At 66.3% G+C, this 17539-nt stretch overlaps 2 protein-coding genes across 20 annotated transcripts in view; one reads left to right on the top strand and one right to left on the bottom strand.

The window, feature by feature from the left end:
- PUSL1 (pseudouridine synthase like 1) overlaps window positions 1–1684 on the bottom strand; it is a 3303-nt gene extending 1619 nt beyond the window's left edge. For 3 of the 7 annotated variants that reach the window (XM_058552614.1, XM_058552621.1, XM_058552620.1), the window contains exons 1-4: window positions 1565–1683; window positions 920–1321; window positions 597–746; window positions 339–509 (exon numbers count right to left, since the gene is read on the bottom strand). In XM_058552614.1, the coding sequence (XP_058408597.1) occupies window positions 339–509; window positions 597–746; window positions 920–1321; window positions 1565–1641 (800 nt within the window). In that variant the 5' untranslated portion in view covers window positions 1642–1683. Of the gene's footprint in view, window positions 1–338; window positions 510–596; window positions 747–919; window positions 1322–1564 lie in introns of all 7 variants that reach the window. The other 4 variants (XM_058552619.1, XM_058552618.1, XM_058552617.1 and 1 more) reach the window with 3 other exon arrangements.
- Window positions 1407–17539, top strand: ACAP3 (ArfGAP with coiled-coil, ankyrin repeat and PH domains 3). Of its 13 annotated transcripts, none has more exons than XM_058552606.1 (24): window positions 2421–2548; window positions 6343–6400; window positions 7164–7283; window positions 7482–7535; window positions 8676–8734; window positions 9445–9628; window positions 10114–10158; window positions 10277–10372; window positions 10447–10521; window positions 11006–11017; window positions 11661–11773; window positions 11861–11912; window positions 12121–12221; window positions 12292–12403; window positions 12679–12887; window positions 12974–13043; window positions 13164–13258; window positions 13337–13539; window positions 13749–13853; window positions 15019–15117; window positions 15211–15437; window positions 15629–15738; window positions 15826–15936; window positions 16073–17539. In XM_058552606.1, exons 1-24 carry the CDS (start codon window positions 2502–2504, stop codon window positions 16218–16220), a joined length of 2505 nt encoding a protein of 834 aa, XP_058408589.1. In that variant the 5' UTR covers window positions 2421–2501; the 3' UTR covers window positions 16221–17539. The 13 variants fall into 13 exon arrangements, with proteins under 13 accessions (XP_058408591.1, XP_058408585.1, XP_058408589.1 ...); XM_058552604.1 differs by having other exon boundaries at window positions 13746–13853; XM_058552601.1 differs by lacking the exon at window positions 2421–2548 and adding an exon at window positions 5921–6209 and having other exon boundaries at window positions 13746–13853.

Here is a 17539-nt window from a genome sequence, read left to right as displayed (position 1 = left end):
CACTAGCCTGGGGCTTCTCCCCAGTGGGGCCTTTTCAGTGGCTGCCAAGATCCATCCGCTAGGCAGTGCGCTCTGGGCAGGGCAGGGTGCCCTCGGAGAAAGGCAGCATTCTGTCCTCTTCCCAGCCTGGCAGGGACCCCAGCGCAGGGGCGGGGCACAGCTGCAGGTTCATGGGTGCCACTCAACTGCCCAGCACACCCCCAACAAGGCCTGACGGGTGCCCAGGGATCCCCAAGTCCAGCCATGTCCTGTCTCTGCACTGCCCTCGCCAAGGAAGATGCTGGACATCAATCCAGTCCTGCAGCCTCCAGATGAGCGTGCAGGCCACCCCTCCTTACCTGCTCTCCTGGGGGAGGACAAAGGGGCTGGACAGCTCAGGGGACACTGAGGCTCGGCGCAGCGTGCGCACCGAGCTCGTGGCTGGGCTGCCGGCTGACTGGAAGGCGCTGAAGTCATGCGTCCCCAGGAGGTGCTGGGCAGCCTCCTGCATGGCAGCCACATCCAAGCAGCTGCAGGGAGCCAGGTGAGTGGTCAGGAGGGAATGGCCAGCAGGTGGGCCTGGCACCCCTCCCGCTCACCCTGACACCCACACTCACTCTGCCCGCAGTGCCCAGCACCGGTTTTGTTCAAACACAGACAGCTGGTCAGGCCAGGGGCAGCCGGTGGCCAGGCGGTACAGGTAGGTCCTGGAAGTGGCCGCGTAGCGGGCATGGAAGTTGCTGGGCACCCGGAAGGCCTGGAGTACCCTGCGGGAGCGAGGTCAGGCATGCGACTGTGACTGTGTCAGCCCAAGTGACACCTTGGTATCCTCCCCATCAACCCTGGGAAGTTCTCTCCGGACACAAAGTCCTTCCCAACCTGCGGCCTCCACGTGCAGTGGACAAGTGAGGGGTGGGGTGGAGAGCAGAGCGGTGCTCACCGGATGGCCGGGTGCTTCAGGTGGGTGTTGAGGGCCTTGGCCAGGACCTCAGGAGAGAAGGGTGGCTGGCCTGAGCGGCGCTGGACGTCCAGGTGCGCCGCGTTGCTCAGGGCGTGGACCCCGGCATCCGTGCGGCTGGAGATAGTGAACTTGACCGGCACGACCGAGTTCAGCCGCTCTGCGGCCTCCTGCGGGGACAGAGCCGCCAGGGGCGGGGCGGGCAGCGCGGGGCGAAGACCCGGAGCCGCGGAGGACGGCTCCCCGAGCCCCCAGGCACGGAGGCTCCCATATGCTCCTCCCCGGGGTCGCCCTCCTTCATCCCGGCGGCCGCCGGCGGAGCTCACCTCCAGGTAGTTCTGGACCCCGACGGCGCGCTGGGCGCCCCTCACGGCCGCGACCCCACTGCGGGCAGAGGCAGGGCAGGTGAGCGCGCGCGGCCACCGCCTCAGGCCTGCCCCGCCCTCTGCGCCCAACGCGGCCGTCCCTTCCCCGTGTCGGCCCGAGGCGGGCGGGGCGGGCCCTGAATTTGGCTCTCGCTCTACCCCCGGGCGCCAGGCCGCTGCTCTCCGGGTCAAGCTCCGGGGCTCCCCGCGGCGCCGGGCTACCCGTCGGGGAGCGGGGACGGCGGGAGGTCCGGGTACGTACTTAAAGTCTGTGCCCAAGTACTGGAAGTACACGAGGTAGCGCACCCGCACCGAACCCGCCGCCGCGCCCGAGCTCATGTCGGGACCGGACCGGGCGGAGCGGGACCCGGTTGGAGCGCAGCTGCCTGCGCGCGCACGCAGCCTGGCCACGCCCCCGGTCACCCCCGCGCCTGCGCCTTTGCGTTCGCCCCGCCCCGGCAAGGCCCCCAAGGGCAGGGGAGCCGGGGGCGGGGGCAGACTTAGGGAGCGCGTGCAAAGTGCCGGCCTGCTGCGGAGCGCGTCGGCCGGATCCCGGGACGGCGGGCGCGGAGACGGTCTCACAACCTCGCGCTGGCCCGCGGGCTCCCGCGTGCACTCAGCCACTCGCCCACCGCTCACCCCCGTCCTCCCGGAGCGTCTCCGTCCGCCGCGTTCCGGACAAGCGGATTTTGCAAACGCCCCGAGTTGCGCAACTGCAGGATCGCTGGAGCGGGAGGGCCCGCGTCCTCGCTGGAGCGGGAGGGCCCGCGTCCTCCCGGCGCCCCGCGGCCCGCCCGACGGCTTCCGAAGCCCGATTGTTGCGAGCCTGCCAGCTTCCCGACACGGGCTGGGGGGATGTTGGGGCGGCCGCAGGCAGGGGCGTTTGGCGACGCTCCCCGGCAGTGACGGCGGGTGTCGCGCGCGGGCGGCGGACTTTGGCGACGTTCCCGGGCGGCGCGCGCGGGCGGCGGACTTTGGCGACGCTCCCCGGCGGTGACAGCGGGCGGCGCGCGCGGGCGGCGGACTTTGGCGACGCTCCCCGGCGGTGACAGGCGGGGCGGGGCGGGGCAGCGGCGCGGCGGCCTCATTCCGGGGCGGGCGGGCGCCGAGCGCGAGCGGACGCGGAGCGGGCCGGCCGCCGGGGATGCAGCTCGGGGCGCCGCGGTCCTTGTGCCCCTGAGCGCCGCGCCGCCGCAGCCATGACGGTGGAGTTCGAGGAGTGCATCAAGGACTCGCCGCGCTTCAGGTGCGCCCGCGGCGCCGCGGCCTTTGTGGTCGGCGGAGTGGCCACTCCTCGGGCCGCTGGGGACGGGCGCGGGCGGGAGCGTCGGGGCCGCCTTTGTGGGGCGCGGGAGCTGGAGACGGGAGCTGGGGGACCCGCCCGGACAACGCCCGCAGCGCCGCGGCCCCGGGACCCGAACAAAAGGTGCCCCTGTGCCGGGCACCGCGCAGGGCGCGCGTGGGGGCGGGGCGGCCGGCCCCCTCCCCGCGGAGCGTCCACCCTGCTTTGTGTCTGCACCTTCGCGCTGGCCACTTGCGGGGCTGACATCCTCCTGGGCCCGGAGTTCGGCTCCGGCCGGGGTTGTCCGGGTGCGTGGGGCGTTTGTCCCTGGAATCTGCCTTGGTCCGTGTGCCCAGAGCAGTGCTGGGGGAACAGGCAGCGGCAGCCACGTTTAGGGCCTGGGGCCGGCTGCCTGGCAGGGGCGACCTGGGGGCTGGGAGGGGTGGGGGCTGGGCTGAGCAGACCGGTGGGAGCTCAGCTCTGGGCTTGTGTTCTGACCTTCCTGGGAGTGCCGGAGTGCTTATCCATGTCCACTATGTTTCCATGCATGTGCATCTCCCCTCACAGAGCACCTCCTGTGTGCCAGGTGCACACGTGTGAGCTCTGCCCCTCTGCACCCTTGCTTGAGATGCCAGACCCTGTGTGAATGTGTGGGTGAGCTGCACCCCTGCGCTGGGGTGCTTGGTGCCTGCCTGTAGACTAGTGATGGGTGCCTGCAAGCGTGTGCACGCGTCGCCTCTCGCTGTGGATACGTACACGGACTGTGTGTACATTGTGTACGTACTGTGTGTTCATTGTGAACGTATGAGTTTCGGCACTAAACACACTTATTAGTTTGTTCTTGTGCATCCCAGCCCTGGTACACATCTAGGCATGTGTGCACAGTATCCATGAGTACACACGTCTGCGTGTGTGCTGTGCCACTGCATGCAAGTACGCTTGATTGCACATGAGCATGTCTACAGTGCCTCTGTGGTCGTGTGCGCGCGCGTGTGTGCTGGGTCTCTGGGGGCATGCCGGCAAGAGGACCCATGTGTGGGTGCTCCTGTGGGCCTTAGCATCACTGCTCCCACCTCTGAATCCCTAGGGCCAGCCCCTTACACAACTGCCTCACAAGGGAGTCAGCAACAAAGGCCTGGGGCAGCTGGGGGTGCGAGGTCAAGAGAGTGGCCCCAGGCCTTGAGCAGAGGGGCTGGGGGCGGTCCTCTTTGTTCTCCCATCTTCTGCTGCTCACTGATTGAGGGAGGGGGTGTGAGCAACTCAGACACCCACGATCCTGGCCCCAGCACTGCCCACTGTCCTCCAGGGCCCCAGCTGGGGGCTTGGTTCTGGCTGAGCCACCCTATCCTCGCCCTGGACCCTCACTCAGAAGTCTCATGCTCCTCCTCCTCCTGCGTGGAGGGGTCCAGGCCCCCCTTGCCCTGTCAGATTGGCAGCGCCAGCACCCGGTTCCCCTCTGGACTTTTCCTCCCACACCAGCCTGCTCCGCCTGTGGCACCCGCAATGGGGGTGGCGGCTGCCTGGGCTTTGCCATGCTTCTTCCAGCAGGGAGGGGCTGCCCGGGAAAGTGCCAGCCGGGCCTGGGGTGGAGGCTGAAGAGATTCACCCAGACCCTGGGCCACAGAAGCTGCACTGGGTGGGTTTTGGGGTTGGGCTCAGATTTAAGGGGTTTGAGGCTGTCCTGAGGTTCCCCATCCCCTCACCCTCAGGTGCTGCTGAGGATGTAACCTGGACTTCCTGGCAGCCAGCCTGGGGCCGGCCCCCGTGGGGCCAGGCTGGAGGATGTGGTCAGTGATGTTAGGCCAGGTGGCCCCAGCCTTGAGAAGGGGGACTCTGCCTTTATGCTCTTGGCCTGGGGAGAGCCCCAGAGCTCCGGGATGCATGTGGCTGGGGGGTTCCAGACTCTCCCAGACAGGCCTGTAGCTGCCCGCCCCTTGTTCTTTTGCCCCCTCCCCTGGGTGGGGCTTCAGGCGCTGAGTCACAGCTTGGGTAGGGGAGCCAACCTCTCTTCTCCCCACTCTCCAAACTGCTGAGGAAATCCTGGAGGGAGGGCAGAAGAGGAGGTGGAGGGCAGAGCTGAGTGGCGTGGGGCCCCCAGGACAGGGGGCTGGCTCTCTGCTGAGCACTCACTTTGCCTCCTTGAGTACATCTGTCAGCATCCGGTGCAGCACCTCCTTGCTGGTTTTCAGGGAGCAGCGCCCCCCGCCCCCCTCCAAGGACGGCGTCTCTCCTGCAGGGCTGTTGGAGTGGCTGGGGCTCCGGGGACCGGGGACCGTGTCTCCCTCTGCAGCATCGTCTCCTGGGTGGGTGGTCCTTCCCTGCCTTGGGACCCTCGGAGTGGGAGAGGAGAGGCTACAGCGGTGGTCAGGCGCACTGGGGTCCGAGCCTCCCGCAGTTGGCTACACTTCAGGCCACTCCTCCACGCGGTTTGGGCTGGGCAGCTGAAGGACAGTCCTGGGTGGGCTGCAGGGCATCCTTCTGGGGCCTGGGCAGATGTCCCCTCCACTCCTCTGTGCTTGGGGATTCAGAGTCCCCTTCAGGGCTGCTCAAAGAGGGGCTCATGTCCTGCCAGGGAGGACAGTGGGAACCTTCCACCTGGGGCTCTCCCCACAGCTCCTAATTGAGGGCACATTGAGTTACACCCCACGTGAGGGACCAGGTCCCTCTCCCCAGGCCTGGGAAACCCTGGAACACACCCCTCCACTGCCAGCCACGGGGACAGCAAGGGGCCACTAGAACTGGGAGGCCTCCCGTCGCCGACCCTGCCCAAGACCTGTCCCTGCGGCCTGCCCTTGCCTGGCCTGAGCCCCATCCCCGTCATCCCTCGTCCCCAGGAGGCCAGATGGGCCCAGCTCCCAGCCAGTTGAGTGCGTTGCGGGGGGCGCTGGGATCCTGGCCCTGTTTCCCTATTTCCTATTCCCGGAGCATGGTCGGGGGGGAGTGCGGGGTGGTCACGTGCCTGATCCATCTGCCTCTCGCCTTCCGGGGATTCTCCGGCCAGTGGCTTCTCTGGTGATGTCATGCATTAACTCTTCTGTCCCAGAGGCAACCCCGTTGTCAGGCTGCCCAGGTGGGAGTAGGCTCCTCTGAGGCTGACACACCCCTCCTTCCAGGCAGACTGTGCTGTTTGGTGTTTTGAGGTGGGGGCAGTCAGGTGTCACCCCTCCGCAGCTGTGGGGATCTCATGGGTTCCGGCTGAGACAGGTCTGCTCTAGGGTCCCCTGGGCCGAGGCTGGGGTGGGCTGCAGCAGGAGCAGAAGGGTCAAGGGTTGGGGTCCAGATGGGGTCTGGGGTCAACTCTGAGTCCTGGAGAGGGGTGGGGGCCGGGCCAAGGGGGTGGCCAGCAAGGCTTGTCCCCGGCCCTGCATGTGCACCTCCACTGGGGCTCCGGCCCCTCCCTCTGTCCTCAGGGGCTTGTCTGACCTTCTCTCCCCCGGGACACAGTAGCCAGACCCCAGATGGGGGCATCACACCCAACTGGGCCTCTTCCTGCTTGGGGTGGTGGTGGGCCTGGGCGGCTCTGGAGTCAGCTGGACCTGGGTCCCAGTCCTGCCCCTCCTCCCAGGGCAGCATCTGCCTCTCCCAGCCTCCATCTCCTGGCCTGTCTGAGGGGCGTGGATGGCAGGTGGGCCAACAGGAGCAAGTAGCCATCGTCCAAGCAGCCCCCTCCCACTGCGGACCCCTTCGGGGAGATGCCTGGGGAGATGAAGCCCCAGCCTGACCCAACTGATCTTTAGTCATCTTCACTCTTATTGCAGGGCAACTATCGACGAGGTGGAAACGGATGTAGTTGAGATCGAGGCCAAGCTGGACAAGGTGAGAGAAAGGGACTGGGTGTGCACAGAGGGTCCTGCTCTGCCTCCTGATTTGTGCTCAATTCATGCAGTCACCCGTGTGTGTGCACGTGAGCATGCGTGTATTCTACGTGGGTTTGCAGCCTGCGTGTGTTGTGCACAGGACGTGAGTCTGTCTCTCGTTCACCCCAGCTGTAGCCTGTTCCACCTGTCTCGGGGTGCACGTGCCACACGCACACATGTCTGCCCTGGGTCTCCTCAAGTTAACGAGGGTGGGCCTTGGAGAGTCCCCTCAGCTGTCTTTGGGGTGAGGGCTGCTGCTGGGGGCGGGGGGGCTGTGCCTCTGAGTGACTCGGTTGGGGTCCGAGGGTGGAAGCAGGGCAGGGGAGGAGGGAAGAGGCTTCAAAGCCAGAGGAAGGAAGGAGGGGCAGCATCCCTGAGCCCCCTCACGGGCTGCTCCTGCTGACCATTGGCTGGGACCACACGCCCACCCCAGCCCTGGGTTCCCTGCTCGGGGCTTCCCTGTCCTGCTCCAACCCCCTGCTCTGGAGCCGAGGCCTGGGCGGCACCACGCTGTCCTCCAGCATCAGGCAGGTGCGGGCGGGCCGTGGCAGCCCTTCTCCGGCCCTGGGCTGCTCAGGGGCAGCTGTGTTCTGGGCACTGACGGGCTCTGAGCTGAATTCTGGCCGCCCTGGTGGGTCTCCGTCTCTGTGGTCTGGCCTCTGTGTGGTAAGTGTTGGTGCTCGCAGGAGACACACGTGTTATTCCCTCTGTCCCGTCCGTAGCTGGTCAAGCTGTGCAGCGGCATGATTGAGGCTGGCAAGGCCTACGTTGCAACCAACAGGCTCTTCGTGAGTGGCGTCCGCGACCTGTCCCAGCAGTGCCAGGGCGACACCGCCATCTCGGTGAGGGGCAGCTGATCTCTGACCTCTAGTCAGGGGCAGCATGGGCAGGCAGCCCCTCAAGGGTGCCCAGGCCCTGGGAGCCGGTGGGCGTCTGCACTGGGCTGCAGGGGTGGCTCTGTGGCCTGTGGGTGGGGAGGTGCTGGGCGCTCCGGGTCATGGCTGCCCTATCTGAGTGAGGGATCTGCCCACCTCCCCCAGGAGTGTCTGCAGAGGTTTGGAGACAGCCTGCAGGAGATGGTCAACTACCACATGGTAAGCCCTGGCTGGATGGGGGCCTGTCCAAGGGCACGTCCATCCGGCTTCCTCATCGCTGTCAGCCTGTCTCAGGCAGCCCCCCCACCGGCTCCCCACAGGCCCTGCCCAGCCTGGAATGCTCTCACTGGGCTGGCTCAGAGGGAGCTGAGCTGGCGGATGGCTGTGGGAGGAGGCCATGTCTCTGCTCCGTGGTCTTAGTGGGAGTGGGGGGCCGTCAGTAAGGTGCTCTGCGATGTCCCAGGTGAGGGCCAGACAGTGGGGAGGTGCTTGGATCCTGGGGGTGGAGGGAGGTGGCAACACAGCCCAGGGCTGCAGGCAGTGGGGTCTCGAGGTGGGGGAGGCCTTAGAGGTTCATCAGTGCCCCCCAACTAGGCAGGGGTCTTCAGCCAGGTGGCAGAAGCATCTTCCAGCCTGACCGCATAGCCCCTGGATGACTCCTGACCTCACTGCTACCCGGGTTGGGTCTGGGTCACCTTGAGCCCTTCGGGGGCCCCCAGCGTGGACACGCAGAACAGGGCCTGAGGCACACGTTGGCCAGTGGCCTGGAACCAGAGCCCCAGACTAAACAAGGGGCCCCGCTCCTTGTTCAGAAATAAGTTCAGAAATAAACCCGCTCAGGACAGCTCGTCCTGCCCTGTCTGTCTGTCTTTCTGCTCTCGGTTAGGGCCCAGCCCTACCCGCATGAAGGAGGATCTGATTCTGGGTCCAGTCAGTGCTGTTGGGGGGCCCCTCCAGCTCCTGACAACCACTGTACCCTCTCCCAGGCCAGATCCCTCGAGAGCCAGGCTCTGACCCATCCTTCCACTGCGGGGCTGGTCATCCTCGAGGTGACCTCCCAGGGCCAGGAGGCGATGGAGGCCGTTCAGGCCGATGTTGGGTGCAGCAATAGGAGGGACCATCTGGGACACCTGGGCCTCTAGTCCAAGAGCCACGTGGGGGAGGTGGGCAGGTGGTCACAGCTGTTGCCTCTGGGCACCAACCCAGGCCTGGGGGCGGCACCCACTCCCCTAGACCCTGCGAGACTGGTTCTGCTCGAGGGACCAGCTGGGGCCCAGGCAGGGTGGGCAGGGCTTTCCCTGGTTCTCACCTGGGGGATAGGGTCTGGAACCCAACACCCCACCCTCCCTTGGCCCCCAGATCCTGTTTGACCAGGCCCAGAGGTCTGTGCGGCAGCAACTCCACAATTTCATCAAAGAGTGAGTGGCCCCGCAACCCTCAGACCCCCGAGGGAGGCCTGGGCTCTCCTGGCCCTGGGAGGGGTCAGCAGTGACACCTGTGCGGGAGTAGGGAGCAGACGCAGCTGTGCTTGATCTGGAGGGGTCCTGGGGCTGAGGCCTCAAGACTTGGGGAGGGGGGACTCAGCAGGAGCGAAGGTTTGGAGGTGGGACAGGGCTGGGGCTGAGCAAACACAGCGTGCCTGGAGGGCAGGGCAGGGGTCAGGGAGCAGAGGACAGCCAGGAGGGCCTCAGGCCAGGCATGAGGGCAGGACCATGGAGGGAGTCAGGGTCGTGGTGGGAGGAGGTGGGGCTGCACAGGGGTCTGAGCTGGGCGCCTGTGTGTGCATTTGGGGTGCCTAGGGACCCCCAAGTGGAGATGTCAAGTTGAGTTGGGTACATGAGTCTGGAGTCTGGGGTGAGGCTGGAGGTCACTCTGGGCTGGACTGACCCTGGGAGTGAGGTGGTGAAGGGTAAAGGGAGGCCTTGAATCAGGGAAAGGGCCTGGCTGGAGGGGAGGAGGAGGGGGTGGGGGGGTGATGGTTGCAGGACGTGGGGGAGGGGGCCAGGATGGGGAGGCCCTGCCCAGGAGCACAGAGAGTGGCTGGTCGCAGAGGGAGGGCATTTTATGAAGGTGGGAAACCCCGTGTGAGCCCTTTCTCAAACCCTGACCTGACACCCACCGGCCCCAGGGACGTGCGGAAGTTCAAGGAGACCAAGAAGCAGTTTGACAAAGTGCGAGAGGACATGGAGCTGTCCCTGGTGAGGAACGCCCAGGCCCCACGGCACCGGCCCCATGAGGTGGAGGAGGCCACGGGTGCCCTGAGCCTCACCCGGAAGTGCTTCCGCCACCTGGCATTAGACTATGTGCTGCAGGTCAGCCACTGGGCTTGGAGTGGTTGGGTCCTGGAGTGGGGTGGGAGCTGTTCCTGTGTTCCTGCAGACAGGTGGAGCCCACGTCTGGAGGGCCCCTCTGGCTCTAGAAAATCTGAGATGCCAGATCTTGGGAAGGGATGTGGGGGAGGTGCCCAGGCAAAGGCCCGGAGGCAGAGATGGGCTGGGACAAGCCTGGGGCTGTGGGCTGCAGGGGGCAGAGGCCTCAAAGACCTTGCTGAGGGAGGGCTTGGAGGGAGTTGGAGCAGGGATGAGAATTCTTGGCTTTGCCCAGGGGAGGGACCTTATGTCTTGACATGGGGAAGTACTCCAGGACCATGGGAGGGTGGGGCTGGCACAAGTTCAGGGAGGTGAAGATGAGCTGGGAGTCTTAGGGTACTACAAGCAGCCTGAGTGGAGGCTGTGACAAGGTATAGGCATGGGCTGCCTCGGCCCTGACACCCTTCGCCTGTTCACTCCCCTGGCAGATCAACGTCCTCCAAGCCAAGAAGAAGTTTGAGATCCTGGATTCTGTGAGTGCTTGGTGAGGGCCGGGCCAGGGGCTTGCCCTTGAGTCCAGGCGTGTGCAGCGGGTGCTGAGTGAGGTGTGCGTGCGGCCGCTGCTGCTGAGGGCGGGCTCCTGCCCCACAGATGCTGACCTTCATGCTCGCCCAGCACAGCTTCTTCCAGCAGGGCTACAGCCTGCTGCACCAGCTGGACCCCTACATGAAGAGGCTGGCCGCCGAGGTGCGCCTGTGGGAGGGCTAGGGCTGGGTCAGGGGGCGGGGGTCACCTCCCTCCATGACGCCCCGCCCCCACAGCTGGACCAGCTGGTGATCGACTCGGCGGTGGAGAAGCGCGAGATGGAACGCAAGCACGCTGCCATCCAGCAGCGGGTGAGGCCCTGCAGCCCCTGACCTCCCTGTGTGGAGGGAGACCCCAAAAGGCCGCCACCCCTCACCCTCTCTCCGTGCAGCTGACCCGGGAGGCCCACCTGCTCACACACATGCTCTGCCCCTTCCTCTAGGCCGGCCCCCTCTGCAGGGCTGACACTGCTTCTCTTCAGAACACGTTAGGGGCCTCCACGTGATGGAGTCGGGGAGCGGCCCTGTGGTCACTTAGAGGCCAGGGCTGGGTGGGCAGAGGGGCCAACCCCTCGGCGGACAGATGCTGGGGCTGCAGCTGCGACCCAGGGTCTCCTTCCTTCAAGGCCACTGGTGGCCTGCAGGGCCTCAGTCACTGGCCTCCTACTGGAGCCCCATTGCTTGCCCGCCAGACAGTTGCCTCCGCAGGACCACAGGGAGCCTGGGGGTGGGGCGGGGGGCCGTCGCTCACTGGCTGTCTCTCCCTCCTCCCACCCGCCCCTGCTCGGCCCCTCAGACGCTGCTGCAGGTGAGGAGGCGTCCACCCTGGGGGAAGGGTGTGGGGAGGGGGAGAACCAGGCGGCGGGGCCTCTGCCCTCTCCCGCCCCACGGAGCTTCAGCACCAAGGACACCTCCCACCAGCCTCAGAGCTCCCCTGGCACCTGTGCGCGCTTCCCTGTAAGCGGTGGCTGGCACCAGCAGGACCTGAGCTGAGCTGGGACTGCGTCCCCCGTGGAAGTGGCAGCAGCTGTCCCTTCCTGCCCCCGCTCAGCCAGGGGAGCAGGTGGCTGGGCCTCCTCTCCTGCCGCCTGACACACAGGACAACACTCAGTGTCTCCCCAGCCCGCGTGAATGGAGCTCTGTCAGGCCGCGGAGCAGGCCCAGCTGGCGACATGAATGGGGACTCAGGACAGGGGGAGGCAGTTTCCTTCCTGATCCCAGAGCCTGCTCTCCCTACAAGGCTGGGGTGGGCTGGAGCTCTCGGGGCCCCAGCTGTGATGTGAGGCATCTGCTCCTGTGGGGGTTTTGGGGCAGGTGCCTTGCTGGGGTCAGGAAGTGGCTATGAAGAGCAGTGCCCCACCTCAGCCTTGGCTTGGGGGCCCTGGGAGGGCGGCAATGTCCTCACAGCCAGGGGTGGGCGCTCACTGGGACCGGGCTCCAACCGCTCCCAGGACTTCTCCTATGATGAGCCTAAAGCAGAGTTTGACGTGGACGCGCCCAGCGGCGTGGTGATGGAGGGGTACCTCTTCAAGAGGGCCAGCAACGCCTTCAAGACGTGGAACCGGTGAGGGAGGGGCCTTCCTCTGGGGGCTGCAGGGCGGCCGTGGGAGCTGGCTCTGCCTGACCCCTCCTGGCCCATCCACCTGCCCAGGCGCTGGTTCTCCATCCAGAACAGCCAGCTGGTCTACCAGAAGAAACTCAAGGTGCGCTGAAGGCTGCTGGACCTGTGCCCACTGGAACCCTGGGGCGGGCTGGTCCGTGGAGCAGAGGATGCTGATGGGCACCAAAGCCTGAGTGGTCAGGGGACAGAGACCCCTTGGGTCTCAGATGGTCTGTGTCTCTAAGGCAATGCAATAAACGGGCAGTCAGGGCTGGGTGCTGACCACAAGGGCCGTGGTGTCCCGCCCGCAGGACGTGCTGACCGTGGTGGTGGATGACCTCCGCCTGTGCTCAGTGAAGCCGTGTGAGGACATTGAGCGGAGGTTCTGCTTTGAGGTCGTGTCACCCACCAAGTGAGGAGGACCAGCCTGGGGAGGGGTGGGGAGGGGCCCTGCCGCCCAGCCTGACGGCCCCTTCCCCCAGGAGCTGCATGCTGCAGGCCGACTCCGAGAAGCTACGGCAGGCCTGGGTTCACGCCGTGCAGGCCAGCATCGCCTCTGCCTACCGGGAGAGCCCAGACAGCTGCTACAGCGAGGTGTGGCCCTCCCAGCACCCTCCACATGCGTGCACACACCTATGTGCCACAGGGAGACAGCCCCTGCAGGCTGCATGCGAGCGTGTGCGTGCAGTGCAAGCATGCATGTGTGCATGTGTGTGTGTGCGTGTGTGTGCACACACACATGCGTGTGCAGCGTGTGCTTCGGGGCCCTAGCCTGTGCTGGCATCTCTGGCTGGGGAGGAAGAGGGGTCCCCGGGGAAACTGAGGCTGGAGCTCCTGTCGGGCTGAGTGGCCCCTCACACCATCCCCAGAGGCTGGACCGCACGGCATCCCCGTCCACAAGCAGCATCGACTCAGCCACAGACTCTCGGGAGCGCAGCGTCAAGGGCGAGAGCGTGCTGCAGCGCGTGCAGAGCGTGGCTGGCAACAGCCAGTGCAGCGACTGCGGTCAGCTGGACCCCCGCTGGGCCAGCATCAACCTGGGGGTGCTGCTCTGCATCGAGTGCTCAGGCATCCACAGGTGGCCCACCAGGCGGGCAAACGGGGCACGGGGGTGAGTCCGCACCTGACGCCTGCCCTGACTCACCCCTGCCCCCTGCCGTCCAGGAGCCTGGGTGTCCACTGCTCCAAGGTGCGGTCCCTGACTCTGGATTCGTGGGAGCCAGAGCTGCTGAAGGTGCGTGGGGGGCCGTCGCAGGCCATCGGGCTGCTGGGGGGAAGTGGGGGTAGGAGCCGGGTCTGCAAGCTGGGGGGTTTGTGAGCTGGACTAATGCCCGCATGCCCCGTCCCCTGCTAGCTGATGTGTGAGCTTGGAAACAGCGCCGTGAACCACATCTATGAGGCCCAGTGCGAGGGGCTGGGCAGCAGGAAGCCCACGGCCAGCAGCCCCAGGTGAGGTGGGGGGCAGCCTGGATAGGGCCTGGGGAGCCCCAGCCTGTGAGTGCAGCCTCACGTCCGCCCCTGCTCCAGGCAGGACAAGGAGGCCTGGATCAAGGACAAATATGTGGAAAAGAAGTTTCTGCGGAAGCTGCCCTCAGCACCGGCCCGGGAGGCCCCGCGGCGCTGGCGCGCACAGAAGTGCCAGCGCCACCACAGCTCCCCCCGCGCCCCCACTGCCCGCCGCAAGGTCCGGCTGGAGCCCATCCTGCCCTCCGTGGCTACTCTGTCCTCAGGTGGGAGGGCTGCCTGCAGGCTGCACCCTCAGCCACATACCTGGGCAGGGGTGGGCAGAGGGCTCCAGCGGTGGGGATGAGCCACCAAACCCTGGGCCCCAGGGAGGTCAAGGAGGGTAGGACAGGGAGGGAGGCAGGGGCTCACAGGGGCACCTCCGAGCGCTGCTCAACACCCAGCATGATTTGGGGCCCCTGTCCCCCTGCAGCAGGCGCTGTGGAGCGCAAGTTCCGCAGGGATTCCCTCTTCTGCCCGGATGAGCTGGACTCCCTCTTCTCCTACTTTGATACAGCAGCTGCAGCGGCCGGTCCACGCAGTGAGTGCCATGAGGGTCCCAGCCCCCTCTGTCTACTCCCCAGCCTGCCAGGGCGGCAGAGCAGGGGCCAGGCGTGGCTCACCTGGAGGGTGGACGAGTGTGGACAGCCATGCCACTTGCTCCGGGAATGGGAGGACAGGCATTCCTTGCAGGAGGGACTGGGCTAGAGAGGTGGTGTCACAGGAGGCTGGTCTGGGGGTGGGAGAATTTGGGGGTCCAACAGGGCTAAAGCTGGGACAGTTTCTTGAGGGGCTGGGGTAACCAGGCCGCTGACTTGGAGACCGTGGCCGTGACCGTCAACAGCGACCGTCAGCAGTGCACACAGGAGTACATGTGTGGGTGTGTGACCGTGCACGTGGCTATAAATGTGTGTGAGTGAATGTGCACACAGCTGTATGAGTATGGGTATGTGAATGTGCGTGTGCACGTGTGTGCTGAGGGGCCCGTGTGTGTGCCTGTGCGTGCTGGGGTCTGGACAGCTGTGTGCTGGAGCCAGCTCCTGAGAGACGGTTGTGGGCATCTTGCCCAACCCCCCTTGGAGTTGGGGGGCAGACGCTGCAAGTCAGGGCTCTCCTCCGAAGGCTGCCTGTTGACGGTTCACACCACTCATCAGCCTGGGGCACATGCTGAGCCTTCCTGGGCAGTGTGGGCAGAAGGCGTGGACCAGGGCCAAGAACTGGCAGGGCTGATGGGGTTGACAAAGGGGCGACCGCGGGCAGCAGAGGGCGCTGCCTTACTGTCCCTAAGCCTGGGGCTCTTCTACAAGGCCTGCTGGGTGAGCTGGGCAAGAGTTCGCTCCTGCTGCCTGGGGCCGGTGTCTCCAGGGCTCCGCGAAGACCCCACAGCTGCGCAGTGACTTTCCAGCATGCCCTGGCCACAGTCAGGGCTGAATGCCTGCAAATTGCCCATCCTGCTAGGTCTGACCGGCCAGAGAGTGGACCTCCATGCAGGACAGTGCTCCCGGGGGGCAACTGTGGTCCTTTGAGCTGTTACTTGGTTTTCCCCCTGCTTCCTCCCATCCTGAGCAGGGCCCCCCTGGGCCCCCTTGTAGGGGCTGCTTCTGCCCCGGGGCATCCCTGGAGGATGGGTGGGGGTCCAGCCTTTCCCCAGGGCTCTGGGAGGAGTCAAGGACACTCAGGACCCCCTCTGCCCACTGACCCCACAGGTCTGAGCAGCGACAGCGGCTTAGGGGGCAGCTCTGATGGCAGTTCGGACGTCCTGGCCTTCAGCACCAGCTCTGTGGTGGACAGCGTCACTGAGGAGGGTGGGTGTGCATCTCCCCACCTCGCTGCAGCCGCTCTGCCACCTCCCCCACTCCGGCCCAGGTCGCAGCCCCTGACCAACCCCCTTCCCGCAGAGCGCGCAGACTCGGAGGAGTCCAGCGGCGAGGCAGATGGGGAGGCCGAGGCCGAGGCCTGGGGCTTGGCGGATGTGCGCGAGCTGCACCCTGGACTCCTGGCGCACCGCGCAGCACGCACCCGCGACCTCCCCACACTGGCCGCGGCGCTGGCCCACGGGGCCGAGGTCAACTGGCCCGACACGGAGGACGAGGGCAAGACTCCATTGGTGCAGGCCGTGCTGGGGGTGAGCGGCGTGGGGCTGCGCAGGGCACAGGTGCACTTGGCACTGCATCTGCAGGGCCTGCTCTTTTGGGGCACGCACACGAGGGCCCCTTGTTCTCCCCTGGAGACCGGGCTCCGTGCTGGCTGGGGACGCCGAGGGGCCCTGCGAGGGGCCATCTCTCAGGCTCAGTCTGAACTGCCCCTGTTCCCCAGGGCTCCCTGATCGTCTGTGAATTCCTCCTGCAAAATGGAGCAGACGTGAACCAAAGAGACAGCCGGGGCCGGGCGCCCCTGCACCACGCCACGCTGCTGGGCCACACTGGGTGAGTCACGGCGCCCCTCCACTGCAGACCGGGGTCTCCCTCTCACCAGTGCCCCCACCTGCCCCGACACGTTCCCTCCACCCTCAGCCAGGTCTGCCTGTTCCTGAAGCGTGGGGCCGACCAGCACGCCTTGGACCACGAGCAGCGGGACCCGCTGAGCATTGCGGTCCAGGAGGCGAACGCCGACATTGTCACGCTGTGAGCGAGGGTGGGGGCACCAGGGGGCCGCGGGGTAGACGATGACACGCCACTGGGGGCATGCAGGGGGCACCTGGGGGGTCAGGTGGTGTGTCGTGGGGGGGGCCGGGGGCGCCTCACTCTGTCCCTCCCCCAGGCTCCGTCTGGCGCGCATGACTGAGGAGATGCGTGAGGCCGAGGCGCCCCCAGGCCAGCCAGGCCCCCTGGCGGGCAGCAGCCCCACAGAGCTCCAGTACCGCAGGTGCATCCAGGAGTTCATCAGCCTCCACCTGGAGGAGAGCTAGGGTGGAGGGGCCGGGCACCTGCATGACCCCGCTGGGGATCCCCGCCCGGCCCCGCTCGCCCTGCCTGGCCGCCACGGCCCTGCCCAGATGACCATGGGCCCATTTCCCGAGAGCCGTGATGTGGGGTGCTCCTGGAGCCCCTGCTGCCTGTCCACCCTCCTCAGAGCTGCCCTGACCCCAGGGCCAGGAGAGGGACCCCAGCACTGAGTCTTTTCAAGCCCCATGTTTCTCTGGGGATGGTGCCCTTCACCTCATGTTTTCAGGTGACCCCTTCCTCGGGAGGCCTAGGTCACTCATGTCACAAACCACTCTCAAGGCCCCATGTCACCTTGTGACCCCCTCCCCAGGGCCCATGTCACTTTGTGCCCCTCCCTGCCCTCAGGGCCTGTGTCACCTTGTGCACCCGCCTTTACTGCCCCAGAACACAGACCTGTTAGCTGGGTCCCTCCTACACCCCCAGAGCCCCTCCACTAGGCAGCGGGGCTGGTGGCTGGCCACCAGGCAAGGGTGGGGGGCCGCCCATCCAGGGAATCAACCTGTGTACCTCACTTAGTGACCAGTGTCCAGGCTGGGCTTCTCGGGTGCTGGGTGGGGCTCTGGCCTGGAGCCTTGGCCCTGGCTGGACGCGGGCGTCCGAGGCCGCATGGCTGGCCACACAGGCCCCTGTCTGGGCAGCCAGACCTGTCCCTGCCTCCTGCAGAGGCACTTGGCCCAGAGCCGGTGCATAAAGGACTTTGGCACTTTCTACCCGCACATCCGGTGTTCTTTGTCACCAACTGAGTGGATTTTCTACCAACCTCGTTCTCTGTCTCACGTCCTTTCTCTGTGGACTCGCAAGGACCACCGTGACCCCGGCTCTGCCTGCTGCAGGGGCGGCCCCTGTAGCCCTGTCCTGCCCCCTTGCCCTGCCCCCTCGCCAGCCTCGCCCCTTGGCGGGGCCCTCAGATGGGTCCAGGGGTCCCTCAGCTCAGTCCCTAGGGCCCACCGATGCCTTATGCGTTCCCCTTTCCTGAAGCCCAAGGGCAGGGCCGGGCCTCTCCCCAACTTGGGCCCTTGGTCAGGCCAAGGCCAGTCGGCTGATCACTATGCAAAGGCTGCCCGGGGAGGCTCCATGTGTGGCAGGGTGAGCACTGGCCGGCGCCCGCTCCCTCGCCTGCTGGCTGTAACTCCTAAAGAGCAGAATAACTCCTTCTCTCTCCCTGCTTGAGCTCTGCCCCCAGCTCCCACTCTGCTGCCTGCATCAGGGCCTCACCCCTGGGCCTCGGGTTGGCGGGACTGCCCCTGCTCCAGATCATGTTAATAAACTGCTTGCACCTGCA

Source organism: Diceros bicornis, chromosome 13 (assembly GCF_020826845.1).
Source record: "Diceros bicornis minor isolate mBicDic1 chromosome 13, mDicBic1.mat.cur, whole genome shotgun sequence".
NCBI classification, from domain to species: domain Eukaryota; kingdom Metazoa; phylum Chordata; class Mammalia; order Perissodactyla; family Rhinocerotidae; genus Diceros; species Diceros bicornis.
This window is presented reverse-complemented; position numbering and strand designations above follow the sequence as displayed.